General features: G+C 41.7%; 1 protein-coding gene across 2 annotated transcripts; it reads left to right on the top strand.

The window, feature by feature from the left end:
* Positions 1 to 6,477: 6,477 nt before the first annotated feature.
* Positions 6,478 to 11,412, top strand: LOC308404614 (uncharacterized protein). Of its 2 annotated transcripts, none has more exons than XM_080894755.1 (2): positions 6,478 to 6,583; positions 6,658 to 11,412. In XM_080894755.1, exon 2 carries the CDS (start codon positions 7,678 to 7,680, stop codon positions 8,686 to 8,688), a length of 1,011 nt encoding a protein of 336 aa, XP_080750881.1. In that variant the 5' UTR covers positions 6,478 to 6,583; positions 6,658 to 7,677; the 3' UTR covers positions 8,689 to 11,412. The 2 variants fall into 2 exon arrangements, with proteins under 2 accessions (XP_080750881.1, XP_080750882.1); XM_080894756.1 differs by having other exon boundaries at positions 6,478 to 7,138; positions 7,254 to 11,412.

Here is an 11,412-nt window from a genome sequence, read left to right as displayed (position 1 = left end):
TAGGCAGTCTCCCGTCTCCCTCGGGACTTCCAAGCCATACTCGACACAGATGTTTCTGTTTACTACGCCGGCCACTTGGTTATGGTGTTTCATGTAAGGAAGTCAGATTTTCTGTGTTATGCATTTTGGTTTGTAAGTTCAGGGCATTTTCTTCTCCACAGGACATTTTTCAGTTTTTGAAACCTGCATTGTGTTTATCTACGTATATTTTCTTTCCTGTCTTTCAGTGGAATAGTAACAAACTAGCAGCAGAAATATTGCACGTAAAAACAAAAAGCTGCTTACTAAGACACAGTGTGGACATACAAGCACTGTTCAAATTCCAAAATTCTACAAATGACCTTTTCATTCCCATCCTCAGTCTTACATGAGAACTACATAATTAACCACGACACATTGCTGCATTAGTTAGGCAGGTATAGGGTGAGGAGCAGTGAGCTATGAAAGTTGCATTTACATGTACACAGACGAACCAACGTTTTTAATTTCTGTTGGAAGAACTAGGCCAGTGAATATCTAAATCTAAATCATTTTTATCCACACATCAAGCCAAAGCGGGTTGTGCAAGTGCTTCAGGCTGTTACTGCTGCAAAGCTAAGGACAGCTAATTTCAGAATTAACACTAGATTTTATTATCTAAGTATGACATGCCTTCTTCCTGACCCGGACCTCTGACACTGCCAGCATGTTAAAATAAATAGAAACCACTTTTATTCTTTGCGGCTACATTGCCTTAGTGTTTAACATTCTCTATGTCTGTTCACAGCACTCCTCCACTTTGTAATTTTAGTGAAAGCACTGGAGCGGCACATTGTCATCTTCATTGACTTGGCACTCTGCCCTTTCTTGCCTCTGTGAGGCAAAATCAAGTCAACAATACAATCATCCACAGACCGTCAATGTGTTCACTTTGTGTGATCAAATGCAAGTGCCCTATTAACCCTGAATTACCAAATGTGTAGCATCAACGTCCACATTCACAGTGACAGTGTGCTCATGTTAAAATAGGTTCTTCTTAATGCGACCAAACTCCAGACTAGAACTGTTCAGTGTAGAAGGCTATGAAATAAAAACAGCATTACTGCCGAGAAGCAACCTATTTCAGGAAAAACTGAGTCATCTAATAGTTCTTATCATTTTCCTTGTATGAGCAGAGTGGGAAATGGGTCCAGGAGCCTTTACTGAATGAAACAAGCTAAAAAGATGAATAATTTTAATTTGTGAGGTAACGCTACATGTTCACATGAATACTGGAGTGTGTGCTCTTATGCTTACGTGTATGAGGTTATGATAAATGCTATTATCATAAATCACGATAGAGTGCTCCCCTATGGATGAAGTAGATTTTATAGCACACTTGGGCTTTACCTTTGTTATGATTAAAACTACAACTAGGTATAAAGCCTGTCGTCCACCGGGAGAATTATAAAAGACAGACATCACCCCGCAATACCCCAGTGTGGTAGCACTGGCAGTCACCTCTATTTTTATAGAGAGATTTAGTCTGAATACTAGAAAATACTAGAAAATCATTTGTTTCTGCTCAGGTTGTATAAACAGTAGTGCCACAGGATAGATGTTTTTTGTTGTTTTTAATCACAATTGTATACACACACATAACTCTGAGAACTTCAGAACTGTAGAGTACACCATGATTCAGACAAATCCCATCGTGGAGTTACACTGTGCCTTGTAGATACAGTAGATGTGTAGTCTCCATTGCAACAACCAAAAGCATCATTCCCGCTCACTTTTACTGCTTCGTTTGGAGCTACACACAAAAGTATTTGCTAGCAGCCTTCTTTCTATCCAGCTGTTGCAATCCAGCCATGAGAAAAGAGCAGGTGGAAATTGGTAACATGTTGTTAATAACTTCATATTTGAAAGCTGTTAGCAGCCTGAGAGGATTCACAGATGTTACTCAGAAATATACTGTAATCCAGTGTCTGTGATCATGAGTAAAGGCGTGCCTGTTACGCCTCATATGGAGTTCCACAGGGTTCAGTGCTAGGACCAATTCTGTTTACATTATACATGCAGCATCATTAGAAGACATAGCATACATTTTCACTGCTATGCAGATGACACCCAGCTCTATCTATCCATGAAGCCAGATAACACACACCAATTAGTTAAACTGCAGGAATGTCTTAAAGACATAAAGACCTGGATGGCCGCTAACTTTCTGCTTCTTAATTCAGATAAAACTGAGGTTATTGTACTCGGCCCTGAAAAGCTTAGAAATATGGTATCTAACCAGATTCTTACTCTGGATGGCATTACCTTGGCCTCCAGTAACGCTGTGAGGAACCTTGGAGTCATTTTTGATCAGGACATGTCCTTCAACGCACATATTAAACAAATATGTAGGACTGCTTTCTTCCATTTGCGCAACATCTCTAAAATTAGAAATATCCTGTCCCAGAGTGACGCTGAAAAACTAGTTCATGCATTTATTACTTCCAGGCTGGACTACTGTAATTCATTATTATCAGGATGTCCAAAAAACTCACTGAAAAGCCTTCAGCTAATCCAAAATGCTGCAGCAAGAGCCCTGACAGGGACTAGAAAGAGAGAGCATATTTCTCCTGTTTTGGCTTCCCTTCACTGGCTTCCTGTTAAATCCAGAATTGAATTCAAAATCCTGCTCCTCACATACAAGGTCTTAAATAATCAGGCTCCATCTTATCTTAATGACCTTGTAGTACCATATCACCCTATTAGAGCACTTCGCTCTCGCTCTGCAGGCCTACTTGTTGTTCCTAGAGTATTTAAAAGTAGAATGGGAGGCAGAGCCTTCAGTTTTCAGGCCCCTCTTCTGTGGAACCAGCTTCCAGTCTGGATTCGGGAGACAGACACTATCTGTACTTTTAAGATTAGGCTTAAAACTTTCCTTTTTGCTAAAGGTGACCCTGAATCCTCCCTTAGTTATGCTGCAATAGACATAGGCTGCCGGGGATTCCCATGATGCATTGAGTTTTTCCTTTCCAGTCACCTTTCTCACTCACTATGTATTAACAGACCTCTCTGCATTGAATCATATCTGTTATTAATCTCTGTCTCTCTTCCACAGCATGTCTTTATCCTGTTTTCCTTCTCTCACCCCAATCAGTCGCAGCAGGTGGCCCCGCCCCTCCCTGAGCCCGGTTCTGCTGGAGGTTTCTTGCCGGAGGAAGTTTTTCCTTCCCACTGTCGCCAGAGTGCTTGCTCATAGGGGGTCATATGATTGTTGGGTTTTTCTCCGTATCTACTGTACAATATAAAGCGCCTTGAGGCGACTTTTGTTGTGATTTGGTGCTATATAAATAAAATTGAATTTAATTGAAATGTCTTTGTCTGTTTTATAAGATGGCAGTTCTCCAAGTAGGTAGCAACAATGCACTGTGAGGGTTACTCAGGAAAAGTCATTTAAATCAAATCAAATCAAATCAAATCACTTTTATTGTCACATCACATGTGCAGGTACATTGGTACAGCACATGTGAGTGAAATTCTTGTGTGCGAGCTTCACAAGCAACAGAGTTGTGCAAAATACAATAATGTAAACAAGCAAAATACAAGAATGGCTAAATCTGAAACTAATACAATATATAATAGTATATGCATTTGTTGCCTCCCTAAGATGATGACCAGAGGGGCAACTGGTTTCCTGTTCAACAACGTGTGGCGCTGTGATAAAGAATAGAAAAAGGGACACACGTTGAGCTGATGTCAGTTTCACAACAGGAAGGTTTATTCTTCACAACAGCTTAGAACAGCTTCAAGTATCACCATACTAACTGCAAAGAAATGGCCTTATGTTTCAGTCCAGTTTACCATACATGGCCACAGTTCCCTGAGCTAAAGACTGTATAAATCTCTCAATACAACTTTGACAAAACATAAACGAAATATTGCTTAAATCCATTGATTTGTTTTACAAAGATAAACAAAACACAATAGTGTACTCTGTACTTCATTTTTAACTACATTTACAAACATAAAATTAACTCATTTTAATTCTTGTTCAGCACTAAATTATTTATGTGAAATGTATTTCCACTGTACTGACAATGTAACTTCTGTTTTTTTAAATATAGCTATTTTACTCTTGACAAGAAAATAATGTCTTTGACATAAAACAAACATATTCACTGTTCTTATACAACCTACAACTATATAGAGTGCAATGCTCCTTTAACAGCGTTCACTACTACTGTGCAGTCAGCATTGATCAAACAGTTTCCTTATAACACTTTATAAATGTCTTTGTATTAAACCACAAACTTGTTCTTATAACCACAAGATCAACCAGAAGAATAAAACATAGTATGAAGCCCATTTATCCGAGTGCATAATACATTAAGAGTTCACAGTCCAGAAGTCTCTCACAGGTCAGATTAGCGTCCCCACACACACTCAGTATTCCACATTAGCCAAGTCCGCTAGCATTAGCATCATTTAGCCTGCAGCCATAACCCACAATTCAGACACAACTCAGAATGAATCTATTTCTTTAGCGAGTTGCGCTCATTACCCACATAAACAACATCGTCCGTTTGTAAGGTCTGCAGTATACATTCATTTAAATGCATTTACTAACCTGTGATAAAGAATAGAAAAAGGGACACACGTTGAGCTGATGTCAGTTTCACAACAGGAAGGTTTATTCTTCCTCTGTGCCCCAAAACGCTACTCGATACCACTGCGCGTAATGCGCCCTCTAGCGGCTGGATGTAGGATAGCATTTTAAATGACAGGTACAAAGATAGAATCACAACAAAACACAACAACAACTGGGCTGTTTTCCCCAGTTTAATTCTGATACTATTTTTTACTAGAAAGCTATTTTCAACTTTCTACGCGCGCGTGTGTGTGTGTGTGTGTGTGTGTGTGTGTGTGTGTGTGTGTGTGTGTGTGTGTACACATATTTTACAAATTAAATAGAGTAAACAATAAATAAAATATATAAAAATATACAGAGTTGAGACATGTGCAAAACAGTGGCATTACTGTACAGTATGGAGTGCATAATGTTAAAGTTCCAGTAGTGAAGCTGAGGTGTCTATGACGTGTTCAGCAGTCTGATGGCCTGGTGGAAGAAGCTGTCTCTTATTACATGTTACTTAGAGCTGGGCGATATGAGATTTATTCATATCACGATATATTTTTTTTCATTTCAGGCGATAACGATATCTATCACGATATAAGCCAAATAACTATATTTGTAAGATTTAAATGTGCCGTTGCTCACAAGTAAAATGTGAAATAATCAGCAGCTTGTTTTTATTTAAATATTTATTTCCCATAATAAGTTCAACAGGGTAGATGTACTTAAAGAACATGAGACTTTTTCAGATAAATAAAGACAAATATTGCAAACTACACAAAAGGCAGCCACTAAAGCGTTTAAGTTTCAAAATAGAACAAACGAAACAGACTAAATTGTCAATTCCACTTAGAAACAAAATATTAATTCTAAAAATAAATCTTAGTTTGTTTTACAGAAGAACAGACAAAACTGACTAACTTTTGTCAATATCAAATAAACTGAGAGCTAAAAGGAAATTCTCAATCTCTCCTTGTTGTATAGCTTAGCTTTTCAAACAGTTTTAACAGTTACTTTAGTCTGACAAAAGCCGAATGACGAATTAGCGCTTCCAGTCAGAGACTGAGGCTACGTCCACACGTACACGGGTATTTTTGAAAACGGAGATTTTCCGTTTTCATTTTAAAAAATAATCCCGTCCACACATAAAGGCGGAAATGAAGGAAAACGCTGCTATGAACATGCCAAAGCAGCAGGTGGCGCTAGATTCCTAACCGTGCAGAAATGTTGGCCAATCAGAAGTCTAGAAGCCTCGGTGGGAAAAAGTAAACAAAGCTGGGGCATAGAAGCAGAACAGAGTCGTATGTGTGGACGGACAGTAACTGTGTGTATATGTAAGCATTTAAACACTGCAGAGAGTAGAATTAACAGTATTGTAGAAATTAATTTCACCGAAACAATAACGTGGCGCACAGTGTGACGCATGCACCAGTTTATTGTATTTCCAGACTTGCTTTCGGCACAATTTACAGTGCACGCTACTCTGTTTTTTGTCAGACTTGAAATAGCCGAAATACCTTCACACTACGGAACTTCTATGGCTCTTCCGTTTGACAATCTCTCCGGCATTGGAACCATCATCTGTTTTCTCTTCGGTCACGCTCGGTTGATTTTTCTAGTCGGCACGCTGGCTGCTTCCCAAACAAACACACGTGCGGCTTGGCACTTGTGCTGTACGTAACAAGTCACGCAACGTGACGCTGCGGCTGTGATTGGTTCGGCTCTGCGCTACTTAATTTGGATTGGCTGACCTTTATTTTTTTTTATTTATTTATTTTTTTTAGAGGACAAGAGCGGCGAGGTCTATCGCGATAGCTTAATTTCTCTATCGAGTAAAAGTTATATCGCGATACATATCGTTATCGTTCTATCGCCCAGCTCTAATGTTACTCATTACTTTTCTTAAAAGTAATGCAGTATGTTTCTTAATTACTTGCCATGACATCATCATTACTTCATGAAATGACCTGAAATGTATTGTTTCATAATTACTAGGTAATAATGTAAACCTATACACACCAACACAAATTTATATTTTAATCAGGATGCACATTTAATCTTTCTTCTAGTGTTTATGATTATTCGTCCAGAATTGCTGTGCGTTGCTGACCTACAGCAGACAAGAGCTTCTGGACATCTGGACTCATAACTCCAACAGTTTTATCGCCGATCTCCGACTCATCCCAGAGATCTCCAGAACACCGGAGGCTGCCCACTCTCCCCAGCCGGGCGGAAGTGCACGCAGACAGCGCCGAGATTGTAAACAAAGGCGAGGTAGGCGCGGAGGGCTACGGGCTAAGCTAAAGCTAACACCACACCAGCTGCCTTTACCCAGTATTTTCCTCGCCAATGTCCGTTCTCTGGCAAACAAAATGGATGAGTTACGGCTCTCCATCACTAACAACAGACAGATTATGGACTCAAATGTCATGTTTTTCACCGAAACATGGTTGAACAACAGCTGCCCGGACAATGCTATCGAGTTAGCAGGACGCCACACACACCGAGCCGACAGGCTAGCCGATGACTCCGGCAAGACCAGAGGTGGAGGTTTGTGCATTTATATTAACAATGCTTGGTGCATGAACTCCACTACTACTGAGAGTCACTGCTCACCTAATGCGGAGTTTTTAATGGTAAAATGCAGACCTTATTATCTCTCCAGAGAACTCACTTCGATCATACTCACTGCCGTGTATATACCCCCCGACGCTAATGCTAGGTTGGCCATGAAAGAACTTTCTGCAGCCATTAACAAACACCAGAATAAACACCCCGAGGCTGCTTTCATTGTTGCTGGCGACTTCAACCACACCAATTTAAAGACAGTCCTCCCCAGATTCCACCAACATGTCTCCTGCCACACCAGAGGAGACAAGACTTTAGACCATGTGTATTCCAACCTGGCTGGAGCCTACAAACCAACACCCCTCCCCCACATTGGACAATCGGACCATCTCTCCCTGTTCCTCACACCTCGGTATTCACCACTCATCCAACGTGTGAAACCTGCTGTGAGGACAATTAAAGTGTGGCCAGAGGGGACAGACGCAGTGCTCCAGGACAGATTTAAAAACACAGACTAGAATATGTTCACCCACACAGACCTGGACCAGTACGCCTCATCTGTACTGGATTACATCCCCAAAACCACAGACAGTGTCACCACCCAGAAACGGATCACCATGTACCCCAACCAGAAGCCTTGGATGAACCGGGATGTTCGTCTCCTCCTGAAGGCCCGCAACACCGCCTTTAGGTCAGGAGATGCACACGCCTACAGTACAGCCAGGACTAATCTAAAGAAGGGCATCAAAAAAGCCAAACACCATTACAAAAAGAAGGTAGAAGAACACTTCTCCAACTCCAACCCCCGACGCATGTGGCAAGGACTCCAGACCATTACAGACTACAGGACCACCAAACCCTCCCCCGCATCCTCTGATGTCTCCTTCCTCAACGAGCTCAACAACTTTTATGCTCGTTTTGAGCGAGGGAACTTCACAACCACAACCAAAGCAGACGTGACGCCAGACCACCAACCTCTGACTCTCTCCCCTACCGATGTAGGAGCGGTGCTGAGCAGGATCAATGTCCACAAGGCTGCAGGCCCTGATGGCATCCCCGGGCGTGTTCTCAGAGCGTGTTCTGGGGAGCTTGCAGGAGTGCTCACAGACATATTCAACCTGTCCTTGGCCCACGCTGTGGTACCGGCCTGCTTCAAATCCACCTCCATCGTCCAGATACCCAAAAACTCCAACCCATCTTGCCTCAATGACTACCGCCCAGTAGCTCTCACCCCCATCATCACTAAGTGCTTAGAGCAGCTGGTCCTAGCACACTTCAAATCCTGTCTCCCCCCCACCCTGGACCCCCACCAATTCGCATATCGCCAGAACAGGAGCACAGAGGATGCAGTCTCCATCGTGACAACGATGAGGCCGCCTACAGGAAGGAGGTGGATCGTCTGGCTGAGTGGTGCGACACAAACAACCTGCTGCTTAACACCGAGAAGACCAAGGAGCTCATCGTGGACTACAGGAGGAATGCTGACCCACATCCACCCATCCACATTAAGGGGACGGCTGTGGAGCGTGTGAGCAGCTTCAAGTTCCTGGGAGTCCACATCTCCGAGGATCTCACCTGGACGACCAACTGCTCCAAGCTGGTCAAGAAGGCTCACCAGCGCCTCTTCTTCTTGAGGACTCTGAGGAAGGACCACCTGTCCTCAGACATCCTGGTGAACTTCTATCGCTGCACCATCGAGAGCAACCTGACCAACTGTATAACAGTCTGGTACGGGAACTGCTCTGCCTTGGACCAGAAGGCGTTGCAGAGGGTCGTGAAAACTGCCCAGCGCATCGCCGGAGCACCACTTCCTGCCATAAAAGACATCTACAGGAAGCGGTGTCTGAAAAGGGCTGGGAAAATCATCAAAGACCCCAGTCACCCATCACATGGACTCTTCACCCTCCTGCCCTCGGGGAGGCGCTACAGGAGCCTCCGGACTAAGACCACCAGGTACCGGAACAGCTTCTTCCCCACAGCCGTCAGACTCCTGAACTCTGCCTCCTGACATCTGACCCACGTTAACTCATGGACTGGACATACACACACCCACAATGGACAACTGTACCCTCAAACACACAATAATAACATGGACTGAACCACCACTCACAACCACCAGCACTTTATATAGCCTCTGTAGAATTATCCACATATCTCACTTATCTTAACTGCACTACTGTATAGCTCTGTGTAAATAATCATTCTGTACATTCGATAATCTTTAATCCTACAACTGTTTACAACTTCCATAGTTCCCATTTCTGTATAACTGTATATCTCAGATATCTGTAAAGTTATTTATTTCATATTCTGTATAGTTTTTCATATTTATATCCTGTTCATAGCCTGTACATAGCTTGTACTCACTACAGCCTGTACATACTTATAGTTATAGAATATTCACAACATACTTCATACCGTGTACATTATAACATACCATAATAGACCCATTTCTGTAATATACTCACATATCTATATTATTGCTAATATATATTGTAATATATCTATATCACTAAAGCACTTCTGGATGGATGCAAACTGCATTTCGTTGCCCTGTACCTGTGCATGTGCAATGACAACAAAGTTGAATTCTATTCTATTCTATTCTATTCTATTATGAACACAAAGCCAGCAACACAAAGAAAGCTAAACCAGCTCAAAGACACTTTGAAGTGATTGTCACAGTGATTCTACTCTGAAAACACCAACAGGTACAAACGGGAGCTACAAGCCTGCTCATCACTGTGTTTGTTACCCGTTGAAGATCAGGCTCTGCTCTGCACACACTCAGCTGTATCATCATGCCTGGTTCTTGGCTAGCTTTTTCGCAAAGAGCCAAACGTGCTTTAGCAGTATACAGTGCTTCTGTCCTGAATGCAGTTTGAACTTTACCATCACGCTCTTGTGCTTTTGAGCAATAAAAACAAAATAAGTAATGTCCACATTTCTGCTTTTGACCACCCCAACCGAGCTAGCGGTCTGCGGATTGATACTGAAATATCAATTCTTCAAATACCCGATATTTATGTTCTAGAATCAATTCTCATCTTAAAATATCAATATTTTTGTAATTTGGGGTGTTTATTCATTAACAGGAACACAGTAGAAAGTACCTGTATTACTGGGACCATCTGAATGACTGGTAGGAACTACTTCTTCCACCTGTCATAGTGAAATACAGCTGTATAAATGCATCATAGCTCACGTGTGCTCATTCACTCAGCCACAGAACTATTAAACACAAACACAAGTAAGTTATTATTACACAGAAGATGATGACGAGCTTATGATGAGGTGAACTGAATAGGAGAGGGACAGGTGCTGCTAGGGTGATATCACTCCCGGATAAATGGATTATACTGTATATGCCAGGTGTCATTGAAATATACAGCATACTTACAGTAAAACAGCCTTTAGACTTTAAAATATAAAAATACAACTTAAAACATTTCATACATATGACAGATAGATAATAACACGCATTTATAAAACGTCTCAGTTGTGTTATTATTTTCAGTCGGTCGCATTTGTTTTGAGTGATTGTTAATTGAATATTTTCAAATGTAGGTGTTGACTTTTGGGGGGGTTATTTTGTATATGGTAATTCTTCATAATCAAACAATAAGAACGAGTAGTCTGGTGTCTTGTATTCATTGTAAAGGTACAATTTGAAATACACTACGTTTTATTTAGATTTTCCAAACACATTAGGTTTTTGTGTAAAGTATCAGTATCCAATCAGTATCGTTGATACTAGCCGGAATTTTACTGTTGATCCGATCGGAAAAGAAATCAGTGGTTATCGCACATCATTAACACAAACTGAAATCAGCTGATTGCAGCTGTCAGGGTCCCTGGTCGGTGACCCAGTGTTTTCAGTTTTGTTCATGTTCAGTTTATTTTGCCACTTCCATGTGCTCACTTCCTGCTTTTCCTGTGTCAGCTCATCTTGTGTCATTAGCCAGATTATGTTCAGCTGTGTACTCACCGGTCTCTCATTATCATCCTCGTCAGTCTGTGTATTTAAGCCCTCTGTTTCTACTCGTTCACTGTCGTGTCATTGATGTTATGTTGTCGTTTCCGCCTGCGTTCAGTCAGCCATTCAGTCAGTCCTTTGTTCATTCAGTCAGCCGTACAGCCAGCCATTTCCTACCTCTGTTCTGTTTGTTCACTCCATCGGCAATAAACACCCACCTTCACCTACCTGTGAGTCCAGCATTTGGGTCCTCCTTCTCTCATCCACGACACTACTCCTG

The sequence above is a fragment of the Rhamphochromis sp. 'chilingali' genome (genome assembly GCF_963969265.1).
Source record: "Rhamphochromis sp. 'chilingali' genome assembly, chromosome: 10".
Classification (NCBI taxonomy): Eukaryota; Metazoa; Chordata; class Actinopteri; order Cichliformes; family Cichlidae; genus Rhamphochromis; species Rhamphochromis sp. 'chilingali'.
Note: the sequence above shows the minus strand (reverse complement) of the source record. Positions and strands in the feature narration are given on the sequence as shown.